The following is a 15682-nucleotide window of genomic DNA, read 5'->3' on the forward strand; positions in this document are numbered from 1 at the left end:
GTGAGTCTGTTTCTGTTTTGTATTTATTTATTTATTTATTTATTTTTGGACTCCACATATGAGTGATCTCATATGGTATTTTTCTTTCTCTTTCTGGCTGACTTCACTTAGAAATGACATTCTCCAGGATCATCCATGTTGCTGCAAATGGCGTTATGTTTTTGGTTTTTATGGCTGAGTAGTATTCCATTGTATAAATACACCACCTCTTCTTTATCCAGTCATCTGTTGATGGACATTTAGGCTGTTTCCATGTCCTGGCTATTGTAAATAGTGCTGCTATGAACATTGGGGTGCAGGTGTCATTTTTGAAGTAGGGTTCCTTCTGGATATATGCCCAGGAGCGGGATTCCTGGGTCACATGGTAAGTCTATTCCTATTCTTTTGAGGAATCTCCATACTGTTTTCCACAGTGGCTTTCCTTACTTCCCTCTCCCACTCTTAATGATTTAGATGTCTTCTTTTACAATTCTGTGTTTATTCTATTTGGAATTCATGGTAGTTATCACCTTTCCAGTTAAGAGTTTCTCATTTTTGTAGCATCCTGCTGCTTTTCTGTTTATAGTAGACCTGTCAATTTTTCTTTTAGCATGGGTTTAATGTTGCTAAACTCTTAGTTTTTGCTTGTCTGTGAAGTTCTTTATCTCTCCTTCTATTCTAAAGGATAGCCTTGCTGGATAGAGTATCCTAGGCTGCATCTTTTTTTCATTCAGGACTTTGAATATATCTTGCCACTCCCTTCTGGCCTGTAGTGTTTGTGCAGAGAAATCAGCTGAGAGCCTTATGGGGGTTCCCTTGTAACTCACTCTTTGTTTTTCTCTTGCTGCCTTTAGGATCATTTCTTTATCCTTGACTCTGGCCATCTTGATTATGCTATGTCTTGGTGTGGGTCTGTTTGGGTTCTTCCTGTTTGGGACCCTCTGAGCTTCCTGTGCTTGGATATCTGATTCTTTCTTTAGGTTTGGGAAGTTTTCAGTCATGATTTCTTCAAATACCTTTTCAGTCCCCTTTGTTCTTTCTTCCCCTTCTGGAACCCCTATTATGCGTAGATTGGCACGCTTTATATTATCCCATAGGTCCCTTATATTGTTTTCATTGTTTTTTGTTTTTCTCTCAGCTGTTCTGATTGGGTGCTTTCTGTTGTCCTGTCTTCTAGGTCACTTATTCATTCCTCTGCATTATCTAGCCTACTTTGCACAGCCTTTAGGTCAGCTCTCATCTTAGCAAATGAGTTTAGTAATTCTACTTGGTTCTTCTTTATAGCTTCTATTTCATTTTTGACATATTTTATATCTCTAAACACTGTTTCTTTTAGTTCCTTAAGTACTTTGATCACTCCTTTCTTTGAAATCTTGATCTAGTAGGCCATCAGTGCTTATTTCCTTGATCGTGCTTTCATGGGATTTCTCTTGCTCTTTTAATTGGGAGTGGTTCCTCTGCTTCTTCATATTGCTCATATCTCTGGCACCAGTGGACGGGCGGGTCACTCCCCCTCCCGATGTCGCAGTCAGATACTGCTCAGGGCGAGTCAGGTGGGCGGATTGTGCCTCCTCCCAGTGCCGTGATCAGGTGCTGCGTTCCTGCCAGGAAGGCAGGTGGCTGCCCCACCTCTCCTGGCGCCGGTCGCTCAGCTGCTCTGTGCAGCTGCCTACTCCACCTCTGGTCGGCGCTCCGTGGACGGGCTCAGGGAAGACTGTGGAACATCCCTGCCCCTGCTCCATGCCAAATCTCAGCTCCGTGTTTGTCTTGGCAGTGTAAGTTCTCTGAGATGCCAGGGCAGAAAGATCCTATCTGCCTCGGGCTGTAAACAAGTCTCAGTCCTGCCTAGGAGGTTGCGGAGCCCCAGGTGCGGATTCAGGTCTCGGCCCCGCCCCCGCCTGGGCGCTGCGCACAGGAGGATATGGCAGCTGTGGCTGCTCCCCGCCTCTCTTCTTGCGAGAAACTCCAGTAATGGCACCGCAGGTCTGAGGAGACAAAGGCTACAGTGCCCCTCCCCGCAGGGCACACCAGCCGTGTTGCTTTGCTTTTTTCACAATTTTGGGGGGACCGAGGTTGTTCTGCTCTGTATCCCATCCCAGTCATGGTGCATAGCACCCTGCAGTCCCCTGGGGCTGCCTCAGTGCAGCTGCCCCAGTCCTCCACCCAGCTCAGGCGGCCTGTCCTGGCCCCCAGCTGCCAGCGTCTTGGGCTGGGTGCCGCAGGGACCTTTTGTGCCCGTTTAACTTAGTTCTGTTGGTCAAGGGGTGCTCGGGGCAGATCTGAGCCTCGGAGGCTCCTCCTCTGTCCCATTGGTCTCTTCGTTGGAGGGGGGAGACCCAGCGAACAAGTGCTATTCCTCCTTTGCTGCTCCCTCCCCGTGGGACCGGTCCCGCACTGTTTTGCTTTTTCTTCTCTTTTTTTTTCCTTTTCTCCTACCAGATTTTTGGCATCTTTGTCTTTCGAAGAGGGCGATGTTCTGTCGGAGTTCTGCAGGTGCTCTGATTGGCTCAGTGGGTCCATAGATGTGAGTTTTGGTGTATCTGTGGGAGAGGGTGAGCTACAAGCATCCTTCTGCTCCACCATCTTGCTTCTCAGGTGGCTGACTCCTGTGCCTCCCGTAAGTCAGTTACTGTTGGGGGTCACCCTCTTGGCCCCAGGACAGGTTGTAACCTCCCAGGCTTTTCCCAGGGTCTCCTGTCACTGGAGGGCAGTTCTACAGGGAGGGGTGTCACCGAGAGCGCTTAGCAGCCAAACTAAGAGCAGCTGTAGCAGCGTCCACTGGAGGAGAGAAGGAGCACCCCCACCACTTCCTCCCAGCCCTGTGTCACAAAGGCTGAGAAGGAGAATGGCCACAGGAACAAGGATCAGGGGTCATATTGGAGAACGGGATTTGGCAGAAGGGAGGGAATGTGCAGAGATGGTCCGGCTTTTCTGATGCAGCCCTGCAAGTTGCAGAGGCTGGGGAGGAGGAGGACTGGTGCAGGACCTGGCAGGTGTGTGCAAGTGAGCGTCCACCTGATGAGGGGTCCGGGAAGTCTTGGGTTTCTCCTGGTGACCAGATCTCACACCTCACTCCTTAAAATTTGTTTTCATAAACAGAGATGAAAAAAGCCAGAAAAAGCCCAGAAAAATGGATCAGAGCCTAATCCATGATGCTGAATATGATCATCTGCTCAGGGTTCTTGAGAAGAACTTGGAGATTCCTCAGGACTGTACCTATGCTGACCAGAAGGCAATAGACACTGAGGTCAGCCTGTGGGATGGAGGGAAATCATTTCACACCCCTGCCCTTGCATCCCTGCTGCGGGTGGAGTGGAGTGCTCTAGCTCAGGGCGTCCTTTCCAGAGCAGAGACTTCTGTGCGTGACCTGCTGGCTGCGCCTGACCCCTTGGGTCACTGAGTGGGTCTGAAGGAAGGGGCAGGATGGGGGTTACAGATGATTTTCTGCTTATTAACAGTGAAACTGGAAGTGGCTGCCCTTCCGTTATTTCTTTCTGTGATGCTGTTTTTCTCAGCCTCAAGTCCAGACTCCTTCCTGTGTCACCTGCCTCACCTGAGAGTTTCAGCACATGTGGTCCAGTACATTTCAAATACCATACACAGAATTTCTCATGAACAGACTTTATGTAAAAGACACTGAAACCTCTGAAAGTGGGGTGCCATTTCTTCCTTCGCACGTGTTTTAACGCACATGACGCGTGCCTTTGGTAATACAAATTAGTGACAGTAAAAGCAAGCCCAGCAATCAGAAGAAATCACGGCCCTTCTGGGTGAGTCTTGCTTTTGGATTTAAGATTTAGGGTTTTTTTTTTTTTTTTTTCCTTTTCTCTCTCATAAGCGATGTTTGTCTTGGTACATAAAAGTCTGCACACAAGTGGATTTCCCTCTTCGGGCATGGCTATTTTTAAGGCTCTCTGTGACCATGAAAAGTTAGCTGCTCTGCCTTCTTGGAGAAACAAACCTATCTTCCCCCTGGGAAGCTCGGCAGGCAGAGCCAACCTCCCCAGGCAGGAGCAGCACTCTTCACCCCCGAGCTGGGGTGAGGCAGCGCCAGTTCTGCTCAAAGAGTCTGGATCACTTCCTGTAGTTCCTGTCATTCTTTAAAATTTTCTTTACATGGAGAGTCAGCTTCAGCCACCACAGTTAGCCAAATTATTGTATAGGATGCCTGTTACTTTTATTTCAACACTTTTTATTCTGATTTAAATTAAAATTAGATACAAAATTATCAAAATCCCTAAAACTCTTGCTTCTTTTAGTCTTTGCAGACGGTGTTTGAACGAGTGAAATTCACAAGAAAAGGTGCAGAATTGAAGGCTTTGGCAAGAAGGGGGATTGGATATCACCACAGCTCTCTGAACGCCAAGGAAAAACAGTTAGTGGAGATTCTTTTTAGGAAAGGATTTATTAGGGTAGGTAAAGTTCTTCATTCTAAAAATTGAAACTGTGTCTGTATGAAGCTGAATGCCCATAAAAAGTGAAAATAACCATTTTTTCTCATCTTTTTTTTCTTAACGACCCCCTAGTACCACTGCATAGTCCATCCCATTTCATTGAGGGAGGGGACTTGAAATTTACCATTCAGTTTCTCTCTTTTCATGAGGTTAAAATATCCCCTAAACAGGTACTTTCCCAAGTGTTTTCTACCATGAAATATACCTGCAGTGATCTTGGAGCAGTCCCTACTTTTCGTTGATAACATTTGGGGATTTTCTTGGCTGTTCATATGATCTTGGCTGCAGATATCTGCTCATGGGCATGAAGGACATTCATGGTAGCTGTGGTCAGACCTTTGATCTGGTCTTTTCTTTGGGTAGCAGCTGAAGTAAGAACAAGAATGTGCTGCACCCTTGGGGCCCGCTGCATGTCTCGACTGACTTTGGGCACAGGGTCATCCTGCATGCCCTGCATCCATCCCTGATGTGGGTGGGAGGAAGGGTACCTCTCCCCACCCAGTGCTCACTACATTGTAGGGGGCATGTCCTATAAGGATGTGCGGGGATCATCTGGATACATTCACAGAAATGGTTTAATATAGTTTCCTGGTTAATTCAGACCTTGAGTAGTATTTTAAAATAGGCCCTAAGTTTTTCTAATAACCCACATTAATTTTTTGTATTATGTACATTGTGTGTGTGTGTGCCCGCGCGCGTGCGCATGCATGCGCGTGCAGAGAGAGATTGATTCTGCTACTCTAGGTGGTATCCTTTAATCTTAATAAGTAAATCTTGAGGAAAATCTGACACCCTAATTTAAGGGTAATTCTGTAATCTGGGAAAAAACCAAACTATATTGTTAACAACTTTGCTTGGTTTTTTCCTTAACTAATAACAAGTTACATACTTATTTTAAAAGTCAGTAACCAGAAAGAAAACTTTTCACATGATTATGAATTGAGTTAAAGTGGTGCACCTGTTTTGATCAGCACAAATAGTACCTGTTAACTTGTGGTTGCCCAGTTACCCTTAGTTTAATACATGGAAAACTGGATCATTCTGGAAAAGTGATAGTTTTGCTATTGAGAACACATTTTTAAAAAGATGTTTATGCTGGTTATAGTCTAAACGTAATGTTATTACTTTTCCCATTTGTGTTCTTATTGAAGTTTATAAAACAGTTCATAAGTGGTGTTTCATTTTGACAGATTATAGAGTTAAGGTTGAGAATATTTAGAGAAACATGAACCTTAGCCATGACTTCACGACAGTCAATATAAAGAGAAAGAGAGGACAATGAGACGTACCCAGTATTATATGAAAAAATCCACCTGAAAGTGGATTATTTAAGAAACATTAAATTTTGCTTTAGAATTTTTGTGTCAGTTATTATGGCAATTCAGGAGGAAAACTGAAACATTGTTTTGCTCATATTACTTAGATGTGTGATTTTCATAGAGATAAGCTTCACTAATGTCACAGTGGGTGAAGCAGGCAGCTGCCCCCATGTGGGTCTGTCAGAGGGTGGCCGCCAGGTGAAGGGTTCCTTTCTGGTCATTTCCCTCTGCGTGTTCCCCAGTCACTGGCCGGGGCAGGCCCTCTGCTCTGGGGGAGACACTGTGCTGGGCAGGGCTTAACCAGACTCACCTGTGGTCATGTCATTGACGCCACGGGGGGTCATGAGGACGGGTGGGTATTTGGGGTGTCACGCTCCAGAACTTTCTCTCTGGCGTGGAGTGGAGGCCTGGAGGAGCAGGGTGAACAGATACTTGGGAGAAGGGTGTTCTGGGCAGAGCTGAGTGGTGGGAGTGGCCTGGGCGGGTGCCCCAGAGGTGCTGTGACACCACGAGAATGCCCATGCACTCGTGTCTCTGTCCCTCTGGGGCCTCACTGAGTTGCAGGAGTTTCAGTTACTCTGTGGCCTCCGCTGAAATGCTGTATTATGAAGTAATTATTCTATTCTCTTTCTAGGTGGTGACAGCTACGGGGACACTTGCCTTAGGAATCAACATGCCTTGTAAATCAGTGGTTTTTGCTCAAAACTCAGTCTATCTGGATGCTTTAAACTACAGACAGGTACTGCAGTGTGCATAAACTCAAATATGACTGCACTACTCAGACATGGCCAGAAAATAGTAAGAAACGTGAGGCTTTAGTCTGTACTCATGCTGCATTGGTGGGCACAGTCATTCGAGCCCAACAGGCACTTTCAGCTGTGCTGTAGCTGGCAGCTCCTGAGCCTGGCATTCGGTGGCCGTTACCACCGGGTACGTGACCTTGGGTGAGGTGTCTGCACGGCTTGGCCCCTCTGTCCTGTCTCCAGGGCTGATAAATACTGTCCCACAGCATTTGCAGGAGTTGAATGAAGCGCTTTGTAGGGAAGACACGGGTGGGAGCTGCTGGAGAAACACTCCCTCCCACTTCCCAATGTCCTTGCCTTTGTCTTTGCCCCACTTCGTTACTCTCCTCTAGAGGTCTGGACTTTTGCCTTGTAATCCCTGTTTCCACTGTCTTCCATCGTACAGGCGTGGCCTGTGGGATTAAAGCACTGGTCCTGATTTTCAGTTCTCCCGAGTCCAGCACGCATGTGGTTTGTCCTCGCATGGTTTCCTGGCTCAGGGACATCTGGTGACTGTTTCTGCTCCACATATCAGCCAGCACTAAAGATTGTATCCAGGCTCCCTTCCCTTCCTCTGTAAATGCGTTTCATTCCCCGATGGGGGCTGTTCGTACCTCATGTAACATCCGTATTTTTTCTGCATTTTACCAGCTGCAGACCTTTTGATTTTTCCTCCTGCTTCTGATCTGGGCATGAAGCCCCTCTGGTGTCATCTTTGGGGTCTCGCCTCTGGGCTCTGTGGCCGGGCATTCTGATGTTTCGGAGGATGAACTTGGGAGTCTGAGTGCCAGGCTTTGAGTCATGGTTGTCCTACGTCCTAGTGTTTGACTTTGGCGAGTTTCTGATTTCCCCAAGCCCCAGTCACTGTGTTGTAACTAGGGTAACGACTGTTCACCTCCTGTGGTGGTTGCTGGGGGTCCGTATAAAAAGTGTAGAGGACTTAGCATGTGCCAAGCATGTCTTAAATGAGGACTCATATCACTTCTGCAGAGAGTTTGTTTTTAACTTGCTTTTCACAAGTGGTGTTTCTGAATTTCATCTCGCTGCTGAGTCTCCTTTGTCTGTGCAGTTTTGTGGTGATTTGTCACTCAGCCCACGTGTGTGTGAGGGAGAGTGGGAGAGAGGTGTGTAGAGGGAGGCAGGAAGTCTTGTACGTTCAGCTGTAAGTGGACATGAAACCAGGGTCCAGTCTTTTTCTTCTTCTTGCTGTTGTTTCTTCTGTGTGTCATTATGCAAGGATGGAGCACAACGTTGGGTGTGCAGTTGGAGCATGACAATGAGCAGTGCCCCGTTTTCTGCTCTGTCTCAGCCCCGGTGAGTTTCCTGAGGGCCTTCCACTGGGATTCTCGTTTCCATGTGGCATGGCTGGACATCACACAGTTGACTTGCTCTAGCCTGATGGAGAATGCTCAGTTCTCACCCTGTGGTGGAAAAGATGTTTAGGAAAGGTTTAATTTGTGATTCTGCTCTGCTTCCAGATGTCTGGACGTGCTGGAAGACGAGGTCAGGACCTGATGGGGGATGTATACTTCTTTGATATTCCATTGCCCAAAATAGAGAAACTCATCAAGTCCAATGTTCCTGAACTGCGGGGCCAGTTCCCACTCAGCATGTCCCTGGTCCTGAGACTCATGCTCCTGGCTTCCAAGGGTGATGATCCAGAGGATGCGGAGGCCAAGGTGGGGGTGTCATTCTCTGATGCGGACACTCTGCTGCCTGCCCAGCCGCAGGGGGAGCCGCCTCTTCTCCCACGTCTGTGGCAGTAGCTTCCTGGGGTCACCAGTCCTGACTGCTGGAGTGTCGTGAGTGGTGGAGGGTGGGCTGGTGGGGAGAGTGCAGTTGGTTCTGTTGTCTCCTGTGTCAGTCACAGAATTCACGGCCGGTGGGTGTTTGGAGCTGACCCCGACCACTGTTTTCATGTGTGATGAGCTGCGTCCTGTAGGGGTTAGAAGCGCTGCCCCTGGACTTAGAAAGATCTGGGCCACCTTCCTGTCACCACTGTTAGGGACAGCAAAATCCATTTTGATGATTTCATATTACAGGAGTTTATTTTTCTTTAGAAAAGTAACCCAAATTCATCAAGGAATATTTAGATCATGTACAAAGCTGAAGGAAGAAAAAAAGCTATACCTAGTTCTGCTATCCAAAAAGTCACATTATCCCTTTGGTATTTTTTGCAGTCAAAGTTCTAGGCAGATGTGAGTATTTCGTTTTAAACAAAGATACATTTATATTTAGTTGGACTCTAGAATATGGTTATAAACGCTTCCTGAAATTTTCTGCTCAGATAAATATTTTGAGCCCAGTCCCACGGTAAGAGATTTAAAATCCCCAGTTCAGCATTTGGTTTCACCCTTGTGAGGCTGCATCATGCTGGGACCCACTCCTCCCTATTTGTGTACTGATTACCACACCCTCTAAATCGGGCTCTCTTTGCCGAGGTGAGGACACTCCAGGACTTCTGTGACCATAGGCTCTTGTGTTACTGATGGTCCTACAGGGCAGGTGCATATCATTTTTGATCAAAACTTCCTCATTTTTGAGTTCTTATTTTTTACCTCTATATAGAAGAGAAACCTATATCTTCTTGCAAGCTTTTTAATTTTTTTTCAAGAAGGTTATCAGAGTGGTTTATTTTCTTTGCCTTGGCATCTTTGGGAATATCTCTCTGCAACCCTCACACACAGAGACTCAAGTGTAGGCATAAAATTCTTGGAATATTCTCTTTATTTATTACATCAAACTAAGATTGCCTCTCTGTCTCCTGCCATTTACTGTTACAGAGGAACAGACTCTCTTGGAATCTCCTCTAGAGGAATCATGCTAATTCCTGTTTTCTTGTCGTTAATTTGTTTTTTTTTTTTTCCTGCCTATGTAATTATATGAATTTTTAAGTCTTTAAATTCTTTTCCCCAGGGTTTTCTATTTTGTGGGTCCTTCTTGTTAATTTTGATTGATGTCTTCCTTATTATATGATGAGAACTTTCCGTCTTCATGCTCAGATGTTTTTATTGGGGTTACACTCACCTAGCATCAAGTTTGCTATCCTAACCATCTTTCAGTGCACAATCCAGTGATGTTAGTAAGTACACATGCACTGTGCAGTGCTCAGGTCATTTTGGAACTAAGAAAAGGTTTCTTAAGTTAGATCTTCGATACTTCCCTCTGTTTTAATTTGTTGTTTCTTTTTCAGAGAAGTTATTTTAAGTAGAAAACCCTCGTCCTGTTCTCCACTGCTGTTTTTCTTCATTATGAGAGAACACATGAATTTGCCTCCCACATCTCTGACACACTCTCAGAGTTTGAGTTCTGCTCCGTAGTGATGCCATGTGAATGTCAGTTCTGCTGCTGGACTTTTCGATTCCCTGAAATTCTTCACCACTCTGTGCATCTCTCTCTCATTTCATAGTGATGCATTATTGTAAATGTCAGTGTCAATTGTGCACCTGCCTTTCGTGATTGTGCTGCACACGAGCGTGGTGCGAATGAACGTGCTCACCTCCGCAGGTGCTGTCGGTGCTGAAGCACTCACTGCTCGCCTTCAAACAGCCACGAGCCCTGGAGATGCTGAAACTCTACTTCCTGTTTTCACTGCAGTTCCTGGTGAAAGAGGTACGACTGTGCTTGTCTGTGCCTGAAGCAGGACTGGTGCTGGCTCTGATCCTCAGCAGGCTGGGCTGGCTCCAGTCCCGACAGGTACTGTTCAGTGACTCACATTCCTTGTGACTGATACACTTCTCAAGGCTGGGCCAGGTAGTAATTGTTAATCTCTCTCATATGGGTATTAAGTAGTATTTTAAAGTGGCATTTAGTAAGTTATCTATTAATTCATGTATGTGGTGAATGCAGTCAAACTGATAAATGATTCTTGTTCTTTAGGGCTATGTAGACCGAGAAGGAAACCCCATGGGGTTTGCTGGACTGGTGTCGCACTTGCACTATCACGAGCCTTCCAATCTTGTTTTCGTCAGTTTTCTGGTAAAGGGCCTTTTCCATAACCTGTGTCAGCCAACCAGGAGAGGTAAGCTTGGTGTTCCACGTGTGGTCTGAAAGCAGCACCGGGCGCTGTGGAGAAGCTAGCACGTTGGGAATACTGTTTCTACAAGGAAAATACAAGTGAACAGATAATGTAGATGCCAAATTAGATAAAATAAAGCGGTATATGCCTACTAATATAGATTATATAGGAGATAGCTGCATTTTGTGGCAGCTGTCGAAAAATGTCGAGTTACTAATTTTGGAGATTCCTTGACTCCAGGATTCAGAACATTTTAATACATGATTTTTTTGATAAATATCATTTCCAATTAAATCTAATATATGCTCATGTTAGAAAAAGGACAGGGAAAACCCTTATGTTAAAAATAATACTCACTGTTGATATTTGTGAATATTTTCTTTGAATAATTGTACAGTGTATTTAGACAGCTGATACCATACCAGTTGCACAATCTAGCATCTTGTTTTCCCCCTAAATATTTTTTTGGCAATATCACGTGCAAATTTTTGAATTCCACTTGCAATTTCTACCTAAAATTTCATTTAACATAGTTTTTATGAAAGCCTTTGATTTTTATAACTAAACCATAGATCTTTAAACAACATCTCCCAGAGGAATGTTTCCCTGTTTGTCCTTAAATCTGTTATAGTTTCTGACGCTGGTGATTTCAGTGCCTTCCACAGCATGACTTGACTTTATCTTCTGTTGTTAACTGGCAGGAACGATGTACCTTGCACAGTGTCACTAGGCTCTGAATGTGCAGTGTTCTGTGAATCAAGGATGCTCAGGAAATTCTGTCTCCCACAGGCTCTGTAGGAGGAGAAATAATTTCAGGCAGTAAGAAGTGTGGTTGTGTTTATTGCTGTGTGTGGTGGAGTCAGGGCGTGTGCAGTTACAGACGTGGAGGTTGAACATTGGGTTGCTCTGTGAGGCAGGTAACATGGAATTTCATAAATAATGAAACTGAAACACAGAGAAGTTAAATCAGTTGCCTTGGTCCCCAAATCTTGAGCCAAGATTCGAAGATGAGCAGACTGACTCCAGAGCCCAAGCTTTTAAAGGTAGCATTTCTTAACACTGCATGTGATGCTCACATGATGTGAAGGGTAGGGAATGACTCAGGCTGATGGTATTGACATGAGTGGCTGGCAGGTGAGGCAGGGAGGGGCCAGATGGTCTTTGGTGGGTGACTTTTGGAAAGCCTTAAGTGCTGGACTCAGGAGACTGGATTTTGTTTATGAGACACTGAGATGCAATCAGAGACTTTCGAGGAGGGGAGATGTGGTCATTACATGCTTTAGGAAAACTGATGACAGACTGAAGAAGGAGGAGTTCAGGTAAGGAGACACGGCAGGTTGTGGTTGGAGGACAGGGTCTGATGCAGAGGTGAAGGAGCAGCTGGAAGGACAAAGAAGGAGCAAGACTGTCCTTAGAGATTCCTTAGTTGCTGTATTTGTTACGCATTTCTAGTTTCTATGAAATAAAGTGCAATATAACATTCAATTTAAGCATTAAAAATGGGATTAATCCACTTTTTATGTTTATATAACAAGTCACTTTGTTCTGTATAGGCTCAAAATGTTTTTCTCAAGATGTTATGGAAAGGCTAGTGTTAGTCTTGGCACATCTGTTTGGAAGAAGATATATTCCAGCAAAGTTCCAAGATGCAAATCTCAAGTTTTATCAATCAAAGGTAAAATTTATGGTCCTGTTAATGTTAAATAATTAAGATAATTAAATAGATCCTACCATAAATGATTCAGCAGCAGAATTTTATTAATATAGGATTCATTTGTTTTGTAGGGTAACAGTTTGTTCGTTCTGTAATCAGTGTAATCAATTTAATCTGTAATTCACGTCTCTATAAATCTATCCAAAGATTAAACGCTTTGAGGAGAATGGGATAAAAAATTTGATCTTGTTTTCCATATGATTGTATAGAAGTATAGCAGTCAGTGGCTAAAGAAAAAATGTAGGTAATTATACATGAAATGAACTAATAGTTCTCATTGACTATGTGGTTCTTTTAGGATCTTTTTACCTTGAGGTAGGGCTTCAGACAGGAAGTGTATGTTGTGAACCGTGATGTCCTCACTGAAAAAAATACTAGAATAGGCACCTAGGAAGTTACCACTTGACACACACAGAGCAACTCATCCAATTGTATTTGCAACACTTTCTGCGATCACGATTCCCTGTCACTGAATCAGCATCAAACACGATGACTTACGTGTTTCACTGGAATCTGAGAGAGTGGGGCGGGCTGGTTGTACCAGGTGATCTTCGTAAAAGGTGGCTAAGAAGAACAAAAAGAAGGCAGAGAAAGACAAATCCTCTGTTACCCGAGTTTTCTTCCTCCCTTGTAACCTCTGGTCTTTTGGTGACGGCCCTTCTGGCAGGTGTGAGGTGGCGCCTCACTCTGGTTCTGAGCTGCGTCTCCCTGAGGGTGAGGGATGATTAGTGTGGAGCACCTTCTAACATACGTGACGGGGACTGGGGTGCCTTCTTTGAGGAAATGTCTGTTCAAGTCCTTTGCCCCCTTTTTTGGCTGTTGGGCTGTACTAGATTCTTCTGTGTCTTATCTCCTTAGCAGGTAGATGGTTTAGAAGTATCTTCTCCCATTTCAGCAGTGCCTTTTCACCTTGTTGATTATTCCCTGTGCTGTGCAGAAGGTTTCAGTTTGATGTCGTCCCCCTTGTGTTTTCACTTGCGTTGTCTGTGCTTTTGGTGTCACGTTAACAGAATTACGGCCAAAATCAATGTTGCTATATTTTCTCTTAGGAATTTTACAGTTTCAGGTCTTACATTTAAGTCTTGAATCCATTTTGAGTTTATTTTTATGTGCAGTGTATGGTAATAACACCAGGTTTTCACAGACTCTTCTAGGGAATACCAAAAGAGAAAGCAAAGCCTAAAGTTAACATCAGAACGTGACAAGGACATCATGAAAAAATTAGAGATGTGCCTCTTCCATGACTGTAGATGGAAGAATAATCAGAAAATATTAGCAAGACAAATCCAGTGTGAGTTTAAAACCCTCACAATCAGGTGAGGTGCATTCCAGGCTCAGAGCGGCTTTCTGTGGTTGCTGCTTCCCAGACATGCCACTAGATTCTTTGAAATATTCCCAAGTCCACTGTCATTTGAGGGCATCCTTCTATTTAAAAGATTGTTTTCACTAAGTAGCACAAAAGCAAATATTTACAAGTAGAGGTATTGGTTTTTATAACATACACAGAAACAGAAGAATGAGTTTCAAGTTAGTTTCACAGATGAAAGAATGAAATAGTTACGTTACTGAATAGATGGATAACTGTAGGATTATATTGCGCTGTTGTTTGCCCTTCTTCCAAACTTCCAGTTTTCAAGGAAGGTTTGTAGAGCTCTCTGAAAAAAATACTGGGCCTTCAGTTTTGTTTCGTCTTGATGATCTCCTTGCCGATGCAGGTGTTCCTGGAGGATCTCCCCGAGGACTTTAAGGCTGCCCTGGATGAGTATAACGTGAACGTCACCAAGGGCTTTGCCTCCTTCCTGCTGGTTGTTTCCAAATTGGCGGACATGAAACAGGAACATCAGCTCCCATTGTCAAAAATAGGTAAGTGGGTCTTAGCTCTGCTGTGGAACAATTTAGAGACTGAATCATCTTGCCTTAGACTGTTCGATCCCAGATGAAGAGCAGAGCCCTGGAAAGCTCAGTCCACCTGAGGACAAGGGGATCCATCCCTTCTGCTTTCTCAAGAAAAAACAGATATGATTATTAGAAGTTAAATAAAGGACAATGGAGAATGAAATTGAATAGAGTCATTTATAAGCCGTCTTAATTAAAGGTTGCCTTTGGTTCAAGCCTGGAAAATGGAGTAAGTGCCCGTGGGAGGAGGAGACACTGGAGACTCTCCTGCCACTTCTTTCTTGGGAGGCACTCTGCTTGGTGGTCTTGGACGTCAACTCTGCAGATTACTTGGTCCAAACTCCGGCTTAGCTACAAGTTAGCAGTGAGGCCTCAGGCCAGTGACCCCATATTCACACCTCAGTTTTCTCCGCAGATAGTAAGAGAGAGTAACGTTATCCCCCTGGCTTAGGTGAGCTTTAAGTCACCGAGTTAACGCATGTGACTGTCTGGGAGCAGCGCCCAGCCCATGGTAACATCATCCACCTGGCGCAGGTGAGCTTTAAGTCACTGAGTTAACGCATGTGACTGGAAACAGCCCCCCAGCCCACAGTAAACACTGTTAATCTTTGTTCTTATTTTTCATGATCTGTTGGGTGGAACTCTCCCAGGGGAAAGTAAGGAGAAAGGGATGGGGATACAGGGAGAGGGTAGAACTGTGGGTAGTAATTTCCTGGTTTCATTTCAGTGTCACATTCTCCATTGGAAAAAGTCAGGGAAGCGGACTTGTAGCTCCCTGGGCAACATTAAGGTGGGGGAAGCAGCATGTTCAAAAGCAGACGATAGCAGTGGGCTTCCCGGAGGAGGCAGCACAGGAGTGTGTGGATGTAGCCTCTGTCACAAAGCAGAGCTGACTTTGATGCACCATCTGGTGCTTCATGAAACTGGAAATGGAAAAAAAATAGGTCTTCTCATACACTGTTTACAAAGCTGCTGATGGTGGCTGCCTGAATCACCCTGTCTAGAAAGATTCTGAGGTCAAACCTAAGTCAGGTGGGAGAAGGTACCAAGGTGATAACAACAGTTCTGGGCTGAAAGGGCAAGAATTTAAATTTAGCCTTTAATTACCTGTTGACCAAAAAAATTCTATGATACTGATAAGGACATTAGTAGCTAACATTTACTGAATGTGCCAACATGTGTCAGTCACTGTGGTCAGTCTTGTTCGGTCTTCATACGACGTCGGCCCTGGGAAGTCGACTGTCCCCCCCAGCAGTATGGTCTAGAGCAGGTGCATCAAGCCTGGTAGTTTGGCTGAATTTTAAAAGCTGATCTATCCAATCTCTTGTGGTCAGATTTCACAGGTAAAGAGTGCGAGGACTCCCAGCTCGTGTCTCACCTGCTGAGCTGCAAGGAAGGGAGAAGAGCCGTTTCTCCATTTGCTTGTCTCTCTGGGAACTCTGATGCTGATTTGCTCCATCCAGAAACTCCGGACCATGTAAGTGGAAAATGGGGCTTATAAATAAAAGTCTCAAGAAAGA

General features: G+C 44.8%; 1 protein-coding gene across 9 annotated transcripts in view; it reads left to right on the forward strand.

Annotated features, from left to right (window-relative positions):
• Nucleotides 1-15682, forward strand: part of LOC105099863 (probable ATP-dependent RNA helicase DDX60) — a 77092-nt gene that overhangs the window by 48790 nt on the left and 12620 nt on the right. For 5 of the 9 annotated variants that reach the window (XM_064475966.1, XM_064475961.1, XM_064475964.1 and 2 more), the window contains 9 exons: nt 3079-3226; nt 4239-4391; nt 6387-6491; nt 8013-8213; nt 10042-10146; nt 10414-10555; nt 12106-12227; nt 13982-14129; nt 15497-15639. In XM_064475966.1, coding sequence (XP_064332036.1) covers nt 3079-3226; nt 4239-4391; nt 6387-6491; nt 8013-8213; nt 10042-10146; nt 10414-10555; nt 12106-12227; nt 13982-14129; nt 15497-15639 — 1267 coding nt within the window. Of the gene's footprint in view, nt 1-3078; nt 3227-3494; nt 3750-4238; nt 4392-6386; nt 6492-8012; nt 8214-9727; nt 9962-10041; nt 10147-10413; nt 10556-12105; nt 12228-13981; nt 14130-15496; nt 15640-15682 lie in introns of those variants that run through there. The other 4 variants (XR_010376708.1, XM_064475963.1, XM_064475967.1 and 1 more) reach the window with 4 other exon arrangements.

The sequence above is a fragment of the Camelus dromedarius genome, chromosome 18 (genome assembly GCF_036321535.1).
Source record: "Camelus dromedarius isolate mCamDro1 chromosome 18, mCamDro1.pat, whole genome shotgun sequence".
Taxonomy (NCBI): Eukaryota; Metazoa; Chordata; class Mammalia; order Artiodactyla; family Camelidae; genus Camelus; species Camelus dromedarius.